Source organism: Amblyomma americanum, chromosome 6 (assembly GCF_052857255.1).
Source record: "Amblyomma americanum isolate KBUSLIRL-KWMA chromosome 6, ASM5285725v1, whole genome shotgun sequence".
Lineage (NCBI taxonomy): Eukaryota > Metazoa > Arthropoda > Arachnida > Ixodida > Ixodidae > Amblyomma > Amblyomma americanum.
In genome coordinates this window covers 17150346-17162792 of record NC_135502.1, presented here as the reverse complement: position 1 = coordinate 17162792, position 12447 = coordinate 17150346, and the positions used below count along the sequence as shown (strand labels likewise).

General features: G+C 44.2%; 1 protein-coding gene across 2 annotated transcripts in view; it reads left to right on the top strand.

Annotated features, from left to right (window-relative positions):
- Positions 1 to 12081, top strand: part of LOC144136386 (proton-coupled zinc antiporter SLC30A2-like) — a 63127-nt gene extending 51046 nt beyond the window's left edge. For both annotated transcript variants that reach the window (XM_077668669.1, XM_077668668.1), the window contains exons 7-8: positions 4861 to 4995; positions 6920 to 12081. In XM_077668669.1, the coding sequence (XP_077524795.1) occupies positions 4861 to 4995; positions 6920 to 7062 (278 nt within the window). In that variant the 3' untranslated portion in view covers positions 7063 to 12081. The remainder of the gene's footprint in view (positions 1 to 4860; positions 4996 to 6919) is intronic.
- Positions 12082 to 12447: the final 366 nt, after the last annotated feature.

Sequence of the window (12447 nt, the reverse complement as noted above, 5' to 3'; positions counted from 1 at the left end):
GACGTACGCAACACGAGTAGTGACGGGGAGGTTGCGCGCGGCAAATAAAGTGCTTTAGCAGCTTGAGCTTACGTTCACCCTGTACTTTCATAACGAAGGTAAGTTACGCTTGAAAGTAATGTTTTCATTATATTTACAATTGTGGACCTGACAATCCTGGTCTTGCACCCATTCATCTTTGCACTTAACACTCCGAAACATTTGCTTGAAAATTTTCCCCGCATAATTATCGCACCCCCAAACTTCGCGTTGATTTTCAGGGAAAAAAAGTGCGAGGATTACGCGAGTAAATACGGTACTATATATTGTTGCTTACCCACTCTCCAAACTCGCACCCCTCGCTGGCCAAAAAAAAAGTTGACTCCAAATATAAGCATACCCCTCTCCGCACGTTATACTGTTCCCTGTGGTATGGCATGACAGTGCATGCGTAGCAATAAATGCACAATGATACATTCGCAAAGCTAGCATTCAGAGGCAAATGGAGATAAAAGGCAATAAAATGGCACCCTCGCGTGTAGCCCGGCTGACTGGTGGCAAAATGAACAGCAAATGGTTCAGTAGTTTTGGATTCCGGTGATTCTCGAGCACTCCGTAGGTTACTGGAAGTTTCCTCTCGCAGCTGTTCATTCAGGAAGCGATTGCCTCCACGAGCAAGCCGGGTAAATGGCGTGCAATGAAATTTTCACCAATTTATAAACGAATTAGTGACTTTTCTTTTACACGTGGCGTGCCATGTATGCGTGCTCAGTCGAAACTATGTTAGACCCCGCTAATAAATCGGCGCCGCATACCATATTCACACCATTGTAAGTTGACTGAAATGTAAGTCGACCCCTCCCCATATCGCATGTCAGGAAAATATAAAAGGTCATGCCCGTGGGCACACTTGAAAATAAAAATATATTTGTCGCTGGACTACTTGTCCAGACTTGCGCCATCGTCCTCACAAGTGCTGTCATCATATCGCTGCTGCGGTCCCACAGTATGTTGTTCTAACATCGTCCAGCGAAATCTCCTACTTCACAAAGAGCCTCAGCACGTCGACATCCTGCAAAATCCCGCACTTCACAAACAACCGCACCATGATATTGCATGGAACAGCTGAAAATTTTGCCTCGCTTCAGCTGCCACACCTGTATCACCTGTTACAAAACGTCGAACTTGCGGCCCGGCATGCAGTTGTTCATTTCTTCAACGTAACGAATGACAGCCATCTTGCATGTAGCCGTGAACAAGCGCCGAATGCTTACCGGTCCCGGAGTACAAATGACAATTGATGAAGCACTGCATTAAAAACTGGTAAAACATGCCCAGCAGTCAAGCCAAATACATCAAACAAATGAAGCTTTGCATGAGTGGCGTCAGCTCTTCCATCAGCTATTGAGACTCCCCGCAAGCGCTGCCATTACAAGTGGCGGTGCCGCCGAGGTTGGAACAGCTGCCCAATCGGTCAGCTATCACCACTCCCATGAGTAGCAAGTGCGCAGTTAAAAATAAAAATAAAATATCCTTCCAAATAAATGCGTAGAATAGCCAAATACTATTGGGTAGAGCTTAAGAGCAAACGAAATTGCAAAGAGGATGTAGCATCCCTGATATCTCATTTTCCTGGGCTTTATTTATGCTGCTATACTTTGTTTTCGATTATAAGTCTAACTCCCCCACTTCGGATATTCAAGTAAAAAAAAATAGTCTTACAATTGTGTGAATACAGTATATATTGACACACCCCCCCCCCCAATTTGGATCGGTCGTTTTTATTTATGGTTGGTTTAGCTTTGGTTAAACCTGGTGAGACGCGAAAGAAACCTCAGACTCTGCGTCGCTGGTTAGACATACCTCCTGAAGTACTTTCTGCTGTTTCTTCGCCAGTAGCACTCTTCCGTCGTTTCTCGACGCATGTCACACATTGTTCTTCTTTCTCTTTGGCACTGCGTTTCTTCCTAGCCTCATTGAAACGTTGAAGCTTCGCTTTCCAGTGCGCTATTGCCACAGGATGTTCTTCCTGCTCCATCACAAAACCGGTTTCTACCCCCACCGGCTCGACGTTAGTATATATACACAGCTCTCTAATGGCGTCACAGGCAGTGGCTCCGCCCCTGTTGTCAAGCAGAGTATCTCCATGATTGATGTGCTTGTTTACTCAAATTCCTTTTATATGACATCATTGTCATACAGCATTTGTCCCAGTTCTTCAGCCTTTGATCTTGACCTTTGAGAGATTTGGGGGGTGGCCCACCATCTTTGTTTGGCACATATGCGCCACCATGGCCTACGTGGCTTTGCTCCACGGTTTGACCTCTAAAGCTTTTCAAGGTCATAAACAAAACTACACTACCCTCTTGAAAACCTGGCGTAGTGAAGCTTTCGCTTCAATTTGACTTTGACCTTGACCTTCGAGAGATTTGGGGGGGTGGCCCATCATCTTGGTTTTGCATATATGTGCTAACCATGGTCTGCATTACATTGCTCCATGGCCTACAAAACTGCTGCACGGTTTGACCTCGAAGGCTTTCTATGTCATAAACGGAACCCTCTTGAAAACCTGGCTTAGTGAAGCTTTCGCTTCAACAAATCCACTTATACGCAGCAATATGTGATGTATTCACGGTGTGACCTTTGAATTCCCCAGAGAAGGATGCACCGCAGTGCGGCTGTTATTTTTTTCCATTATATTGTTATCTCATGGCTATTTAGCTGGTGCTGACTCGTTTCCACTTTTTTTTGTGCGTGCGTGTGTGTGTGTGTGTGTCAGGAAGGGGGGTTGTTATTCAAAGAGCACACTGGTTCCAGTGCCCTAGTCTCATGCTCTCACCTCAAAAGCCTGTTGTGCTCGCACCTCGCACTCATCTGGTATGACTTTGTTTTAGTACGGCCTTGGCAGTGACATCTTTAGAGCAGCGTCCCCTTGCCGCTCATAACTTTGTCAAGCCTGCCTTGCGAACCCAGGTGCATGCTGTTTTTTGTTTGTCTGGCGCAACAGGGCACGTAAAATCTGCGAGTAAACGTTTTTTATGTATAAACTCTGGTAGTAAATTAGGGGTGCACGAATTATGTGGGGGGTGCAATTTACGCTAGTAAGTACTGTATGTAGAGTCAATTGCTCCCTGTGGAGGAGATAAGGACTTCTTGGTGGGTTTGCCATGCTGTACTATTCAACTCTGTCCCGTCAGTGCACACTGTTGTTTTGTTTTCCTTAGTTATTTGTGGGTAAAGCTGCTGCCATGTATACAGGGTGACCCAGCTAGCATATAACATCACTGCCACAAATTCCAGTCGAACAGCGGTGCCTAGGAGCAAGAAAGGAGAAATTTTATGAAAGCATATAAGAACACTATTGAAAGTGCTCGCTGGCATCGGTACTGTGTGTGCAGTGGGTTAGTGCTGTGGTTTTGTGCGCTTCAGACACTATGTCCACTCCCCATTTCTCAGCATTTTTTTTTTATGTTTCAACAGTGTGTCATCCTAAGAATGGGCGATTTTCACAACCTAGAGGGGGCACCTCAATTGATCCAACATGGTGTCACTATGGAGAACTCCTTCTGGGGCTAGCCTAGGTATAGTCACACTTATTATAAAATTTCACAATAAACTCACTCTCGATAGTTGGATGGTGGCAGCTTCATGAGAGCCAAAGAGGCTCATTTTTGAAAACTGTGGGCATCTGTGCAGCAACAGTTGATGCGTGCTTTGGAGGGAATTTAATATCAATCACATTGACACTCAAAACTCGTCAACAGTGGGCAAATAATTAAACTAGGTGAGCAAGTGCTTGCATTTAGCACTGCAGGCAAGCACAACATAGCAATCATAAGGCTACCTGTGCAGAAAAACAATCTTTAAAAGTTTAAAATACTGCCGTTTGACTTTCAGCTGATAAACCCGTGCCCATTTGCCTTTTTTGTTTAAAATTTTTTAACAACGTGCAACTTTAAATAACGAATTTTGACTTCGAGTCGTGTACAGATGGAAAGCAAGAAGCAAGAAGGTTGCCTTTTTCGGCACTCTGTTCTCTCAGGGCCAGTTAGTAACCAGTCTTTGTGCTCTCAGTTTATTCGTAAGCAGTGGATGGAATGCATATAATTAAAGTAAGGCCATTATGATATAATTATTTTGGTCACATTCTATTCAGTTCGTATCATCGCCTTTGTGGTGGACAGATCTATTCAATCCTTACTATCCGTCTTTCTAGTGGACTGATTCCTTTGACGGGGAGGGCAAAGCGCAGTAATGAAGGGCAAAAGGAATCGTAACGAACTGGAATTCAAATGAAATTGTAGTACTCTTGCTCTCCTTAGATAACAAAGTGCCATATCATCATACACTCATGCTTTAATAGAGTAAATAGAGCCTGCCATTGTAGAAATAGTGATGTGCAAACCTCTTTGCATTTGAAATGCACTCGTTGGTCGTGTGCTTGGTGACACTCATTCACAAACAGCACTTCTTACCCACATAATTTTTTCTAGACTGGGCAAATAAACTCTTTAGAAATATAGGCTTGGTTTCTGATAAGAACTGCGCTCTCATGGTCCTATATGCATTCTGCTACAGCAGGAAGCCAAGCTTCTTGTCCCCAAGCTCTTTGCGTACCGCTGGCACCAGGAAGCTCACGCAATGGCTTTTCAAGTTTTCATGTTCAGGAAATCGTCGGAGGGAGCAGTTTCATAGATTTTGTTGCAAAGTGGAATGTTGAGTCCAGCACTTTTCGATGATCAGCCTACAGCCTGTTCATGCTGATCAGAGCACTGTGCGAACGTCACAAACATACTGGTCCCCTTTCCCATTGACAAGGGATGCTTTAATGCCTTTGTTTCCTCTTTTAATGTTACTTCAACAATCTGGATTTGTCGCCAGGTTTTCCAAGGGACCTCAACTACGCAGCTGTGAAGACTGCCCTGCAGAGCATCAAGGGTGTTCGAATGGCACATAGCCTCCACGTCTGGTCACTGACAATCGATAGGAATGCCCTGGCTGTGCATCTAGCTGTTGGTAAGTTGCGTAATCTGCATTGTTTTATTTTGGAGGAAAAAAGAAAAAAGTTGTTGGAAATATCTTTTTCTTTAATTTAGCATTTTTGACACATGCTGCTACATACAGTATACCCCCGTTAAGTTGAATTCTCGGATAAGATGAGCAGTGTGAGGTCATTTGGTTGGTTCCCTTAGGATTCAGTGTACAAAAAAAAATCCACTTAACTGTTTCACAAGTGCTTCGGTTAAGATGAACTTTCACAGCGACCATGATCACCGGCGACCTCTCTCAACAGCACTCGCGGGGTGTCCGCACGGCGTTGTCGAGCAAAGGAAAAAAAAAATTGGAGAGAGCACTTACGCTCTGCCTTTTGGATATGAAGCGATAGTATAAATGAGTTCATGCCCATATTCGCAGAATTGGTCATTTCCAACTTTACATTTATATGTCCCGGGAGTCCTTATACTACTCCTTGCTCAATGGTGCAGCGGTTAAGGAATGCGCCACTGCCCTGCGATGGCAGATGCTGCCTCCAAGGGAAAACCCGAGCAACCCCTCGCTATCAACCATTGATTTAACTGCCACCTGCCAGGGTGATTAGTTTGCTCACAATCCAGTGGGTAGGTTGTGATGTTGCCACAAGGTCACGCGACCTAGGTTGCTCTTCGGAGGTGGCTGCCTGGGTCACCCACCCTATTTTATCGCCCACAACGCCGACAACGCTGACACTGGATTTTCTGCATTACGGGGCTTATAACGCTATCGCTTAAGTATAAAACTTCCACGGAAGAAAGTGCACCCTGGCAAGATAGCTTCCCAGCAACTTCGTGCAGTTGCGCGGGGAAGCTGTCTTTCGGGGACGTGCTTGCGGGGTAGGCTTCTTGCCAATGCTGAGAAGTCTGGGCACCTTCCCTCCTACCTGCGCGCGCGATGCAGAGATGCGATATCTTGATATCATGTATGTGTCATGTGACACGCGTTGCCTCCGGTGAACCAAAAGGCGTCTAGGCGCAGAGTGCACCCGCTCGTTGACTTGGGGCTTAAAATGTTGGGATCTGTATTTTCAGGTGACACAGCGCTGCAGTACTTGTGACGTGCCTGTTTGTGGAGTTGGTAGCAGCTATGCTGCAGATGGAGCGAGATGAAAGAGACGCATGGTTACCCTGCTAGGCACCTTCGAAGCACTCTGAGCAGGATGGAAAGCAGAAATCAGAAAAAATGCACACAAATAGCAGCCATTGTGGGATGCGGTAAAAAAAAAAAGAGAGATGCCGAAAAAAAGAGCGCTAGACTAATGCCAAGTAGGATAACCTAGGCTTGTTTCTTGCTGAAGAAGAATGGATGGCTGTGCAAGTCAGTAACAGTTCATAGTGGATGGCACAGCGGTAAACTGACAAAAGAAAAGGAAGGAGACAACACAGACAAGTGCTCGTCTGTGTTATCTTCTTCCTTTGTTTTATATCTGTTTCATGCTGTACTATCCACCTTGAACTATTTCATGATCTAAATCTTCAGCTCATTTCATGCATAGTGCAATAAATGCTCTGTTTACTATTATCATCTATCTGAAGGGCTATTTTATTTATTGCTTTCATGTAACAAATATATGGACTTACCTAGCTCGCTTACATATATTTTTTAGGTGCACTTCTGCTAAGATGAACTTCTAATACAACTAACAAATTTTCTGATCCCTTCAAGTTCTTCCAAGGGAGTCTACTGTATAGTCATGAATCCAGTTTGCTGCAGAGGCGCATTACCAGGTTTTTTTTTTTCAAGTGGGGGCGGGGGGGGGGGGGGGGGGGGGGGGCAACAATGTAAATTGTTGTAGGAAGGGGAGGAAGCATGCCCGAAGATGGGAGAGTTATTTGGGGTGGTCTTGGATACTGTCTCATTTCAGGTGTAAGGTGTCTCACGCTGCATTTGTGTGTGTTGCTTGCAGACAGCGATGCTGACCAGGCAGCTGTGCTTCAGGCTGCCCAGAAGTTGGTGCAAAAGAGCTTCGGAATCTACACCTCCACCATTCAGGTGGAGGTGTTCAGCCCAACCGAGATGCTCTCCTGTGACACTTGCAAAGGGCCCTAATGATCCCTCTTCCAGCATCTGGAAGAGTTCCCAGCCAAGGATGATGACACTCCAGTGCAATCACTCCACAACTTGCGTACGTTTCCTGTCCCGGAGTAACGTGGACAGGGGTGGCACATTCACTGCTCGCCAGCCTGTTTGCTCTACCCTCCTAATAGGTGGAGCAAAGCATTCTGCGAATGCTGTGCCATTCTCTCTTCCACCCTGCTTCTCTATCTACTATTAGCCCTTGCTTGCGCTTTCTCCTCTTCCCAGTGAACTGCACTGATGAGTGGCATTGTACTTGCCATTTTCCCAATGGGGTGGTGATAAGTCGCAGTGCAGGCATCTGTAGTTGGGAGCTGAAACAGATGACGCGTTAGATACAGGTGGTAAGTACCAGAGCTGTAGCACCAAAAAAATTTTTTTGAAACGCCACTCTTAACTTCTGCCGCACACCGCTCGACAGTGCTGCCCGCAGTACAGCAAGTGGCAAAACTGCCATCATGGAAACAATAGCAGAACACTGCTTTCGGCTGAGTTGGCGTTCTTGTCTGTTGTACTCCACGCTTCTTGTGTGGGGCCACTTGCCAGACGCAGTGGTTTTGTGTGTGCAAAGTCGGTATCTGGTACACTGCCATTTGGCCATTTCTGGTCACAGTGCACAAGTGGCTTGTGATTGTATTGTAGGCATTAGGATTACGCCATCAGCAGGGGATACTGGTTTAAGTGCTTCTTCCTATGCTAGCAAATAATATGTGCTTAAAGTCATGCAAAGGAGGCATTCGGTAGCAAGCACTGCTCACTACCAAGTTTAATTTGCTTGTGGTACTGGTCCGGTTTAGCTAAAATGAACGTTGCCATAGCATTACCTGCAAATAGGGTTAGCCTGTCGCATATATTTTGTGAAAGCAAAGAACTGCCATCTGCCCCTAACAAAGTAAATAAAGCATTCATTGAAACAAGCAAGGAAATGTGGCCAACTACCTGTGTTCTGAGCTTTATCACTGCTAGCAACATATATTTTGCTCATTTTAAGCTGAAACAGGCAGTCTGCACAAGCAACCAAGATATGATAAAACCTGCCACCAGGTGCCACCACTACATGAAATTTCAGCACATATTAGTTGTCACAAATGAGAAGTACTTGTACCAGTCTCCACAAGGGGTCTGATGGCTGGTAGGTATGCCTTGGCAAGCTTGCACAAAGTGGAAGGATGCTACTTGCAGTTGTTTTTTTTTTTTTTTTGCATTGGAGTGAAGCTTAATTTAGCACTTGTTCTACTGCTCATATCTTGCCCCCTTTTATTCCCTAGTGCTGCTTTTTTGCGTCATTGCAGCTAGACTTGCTGTACATTTGGTTATTCCGAATCTCTAGAGAGTTTTGTGAAGCGTGTAAATGGTAGAACTTGCAAAAGTTCGTGTAGTGTTTCTTATTTTGCTTCATTTCCTGCCTGCAGTAAACAGGCATTTGTGTTAATTATAGACGCTGGAAGTATGAGAGGGGGCAAATCTGAAAATGGAAAAATGCTGATATAACTTGCATTTATTCAATGTTCAATGTCTTATCTGCTTCCGGTCATGGGGTTGTGGTTTAAAGTGCACATTATGCACATCTCAAGTGGCACTTTTGCAGTTTATCTAAGCACATACCTGGAGGGATCATCTTTGCATTTAAATCCCATAGATGTCATGCTAATCTACCTCTTTGCATTTAAGGTTTGAAGAATGCTTTTTTTTTTTACTGCAGTGAGCACATACATTCAGAAAAGACTGCTTCGACTAGCTCATTATTTCAGTTGGCTAAGTATGTTAATTATTAGTTTGTGACCTTGTAACAAACTTCTGGTTCTCAGGCTTTCCTGCTTTTATCTTTCAGGATGTGTTCGGCGCATCATCATTTGTTGGTGGCTGTAGCCCTATGCTTGTAAATCGGCATGCTTTCATGTGCCTGGGGTGCAATGCTTACCTGTAGTAACCATGAGTCACTACCGATATAAATTTGCTGCTTTTTCTTTTTGGGACTTTAGGAGCGAGCACTCATTCTCGATGTGGCAGTGGGTAGCTGTGGGCCATAATGGTCTGTCAGCTGTACTTGATGGTGGCCCTGTTGTGTAATTTCTGCTGGAGTTCAGGAGGAGCTCTGTGATGCTTGTGCATGTACAGATACTGGCATATCTTGTCATCAGAAGTAGATGTAAGCACCAAATGCCTTGCTGAGCAGGTAGCCAAGTACCTGCAATACAAAGAACCTTTAGGTGCATCATATCTGACATCTCCAACATAATTGTACTCGAGCTCTCTCTAATTAGGCTTAACTGTGTGCCATGTTGAGACTCTGCTCTGATCGTGAGCAGGCAGACACTACCACTCAGAACCTTCTTTCGCACAGCGATAAGAGCTCCAAGGCATCAACAAGCATTGTGCATTGCATTGAGACACTTAGGCTTTTGCAAATTTGTGCGTCTATGCCTGTGACGCAGCAACAATGATGCCTTAAAAGCCGGAAGCATTAAACTGGAAATTGGAATGCAGGAACACTTTTCTTTTGTGTGTTTCAGCAGCACATTCTTTATAAAGCAGCATTGCTTCACACAGCTCTCAAGCCCATTTCTTTTTCATTGTAAAGTAGTGCTTTTGTCGTGCTTGTTTCATATGACATTGGTGATGCCTTTGGTGGTGGGCACTGCGACACAGCCCCTGGACCGGGAAGGCAGTTCTTGCCACAGCAGTGCATTGATGAGCTGTGCTGGCATATTTACATGATCTCTACAATCTTAGCTGCTTTTCCCAACAAGTCATATCCCTGCTACACACAATCAAGGATGACAGGTCTGCACATTAGTAGTATTTGTGAAATGCATACGACCATCAAAGATTAGGACCTATTGACTTTTCCAAAAGACTTCTCATTCTTTTGGTTACTCGCTTGCGTTTTCATGCACCTTGTGTGGTGTTTGCATTTCCTGCCATTTTGGTAGCACAAACTTGAAAAAGGGGAAGCCTCATTCCAATCACCAATGTATTGTCAAGGGAATTTGTCTTTTTTGCCTTGTCCTTTCTTCATTTGATCCATACAAAGACAAGTCCATTTGTCAAAACGCTGGTCAGCAGATTGAGGCCTCCTCGCCTCCCCATGCTCAAGTTTGTGATTCAAGTGAAAAAAAAAAAAGGCTTTAGGTGACAAGAATTTGGTCTCCAAAGTTTTTAGGCCAGTCAGGGCAGTTATGCAATAAGCTACGAGATCGAAAGAACTGTTTTTGTTCAGTAAGTGGTACTTGTAAAGGTTGCACAGGGTCATTTCCTGCTAGACTTCGCGTGGTAGTACTTGAAAAGTGACTGCTAATTCAGTGTCAATGCAGTAAGGTTGTGCTTTTGATTCCGAGTCAAGTGATGCAACATTGAGGGCAAGGATTGTGGCTTACCTGCAGCGTAAAGCAGGTGCAAGCAGTCCTTGTGTGGCGTTTCCCTAAAAGCCTTATGCAGCCTGCACTGCTTTGCTTTAATTTCAGCCAAGCAAAAATACAAAACAAAAAACACTAGATAAAGCACGAAATGTCTCCACAGTTTGTATAACATAATTCAATGAAAAATTACTATAGTGGTTTTTTTTTCTCTTTCTGTGCTGCCTTTATATTTTTTTCAAGCTCATTTCAGTGGCTTTTCCTGCTTTCAGCATTGCTGCGCTTGAAACAGCTATTTTTCATGTAAATGACTGGAGAAAAGTTAATTAATTGTTAGTGCTTTCGAACAGTTCAATATCAAGCGTGTTAGTCTTGACTCATTCTAGAATAGGCTGTTTCCAAGTGTTCTTGTAATGTGTATTCTTTTTGCCACTCTGTTGTTAGATACATAATGAAGAGCAGTGTTCTTCTGCGAACACTGTACTTGATGCATAGTGCTGCACAGTACGCAGAAGACACCTTTGCCGTACACACTATTGAGAGCTGGCACAGTGTACGGCACTCTCTCAGATGGCTTTGATAAGAACTACCATGCAACTCTACATGTGGTTTCTCAATGCAGCCTCACTGTTTGTTAGAGGTTGAGAGCATTCTTTTTTGTTACACTAGTCTTTCACTTACAGCAGTAAAAAAGGTACACTTACTTAAAGGTGAGATAACGATGCGATTCAACCCTGCAACAGATGCATAGCAGCATTACAGTTATTATTGATGGACCACAAGCCTTGTGTATATTGTTTGGCTTCGTTTATTTCGTAGTGAGATAACATGTGATCCAGCCCTGCAACAGATACATAGCATGGTTACCATTATTACAGATAAAGCACAAGACTTTGTGTGTATTGTTTCGCATTTCTTTACATGGTATTCTTTTGGCTTCTCTTTCTAAAGATAATTAGCACGTGCAGAGTGCAGTTTCGATTTGATGCATGTGGCTCCGAAGCAGTCTGTACATAACGGCCAAGGTGCAATGTCCTCCACCAACTCCTGTACAAGGCATGCAATATTGGCTGTGTTAGGCTTTAGGTAGCAGTTAGATTTCCAATACCAAACATGCACCAAGTGTACTGAAAACTGCTCATTCCTTCTTACATTTCTACGCAAGCACACATTGTCACTTTCACACCGTCCAGTACCATTCCCCGTGCATTAGCTTGCACTAGTGAAGAAAACAGAGAAGTCTTTAAGCTGCTTTTCCCAACTATAGCGTCTTCTGTGATGTTTGCACAGCGATGCAACTTGGAGACCGAATGTGGTAGGTGTGTGTGTTTGCGAATGATGTGGAAGAAACAAATATATTTATTCCAAGAGAGTAAACTACAATGTCATTGCAATGAGACTTGTAATGCACATTGTGTGTTCACCATGTTTATAAAATTTTATGTATGTGCACAAGGCAATGCCATGAGTCAATACATTCCTTTTTGTTATCCAGGCTTTCTCTGAGCAAACAGTCATATCGTACCTTTCAACCTGGCTTGGAATGCAATGTGCCTGGGAAGTATACTTTATACTGAAGCATGTTGGCCAATGTGGCACACCATGCAGGCAAGAGTGAATAAAATATTTTATCTACTATGTCGCACACTTCTTGGACAGCTGGAGCTGACCCACCACAGTAGCCCACCACACTACAGTGTACCCACGTGCTGTTCAGTGTGCATGCACATCAAAAAAAACCCAGGTGTTCAAAAGTCATCTGGAGTCTAAATGAAACGCGCATGTGGTGCCTCTTGTCTATGTCCTGATTTGCGCAGCCGTTCATTTCATCATGCACCAACTCGCCCCTCAGGCCGTTAGAATTGAAATACCTTTGTGTGCATGTGATGTCTCTTGCCTGTGTCCTGATTTGCGCAGCCGTTCATTTCATCATGCACCAACTCGCCCCTCAGGCCGTTATTCATCTGGAGTCCTTTACGTCACGACTTCCACCCCCTCCTTC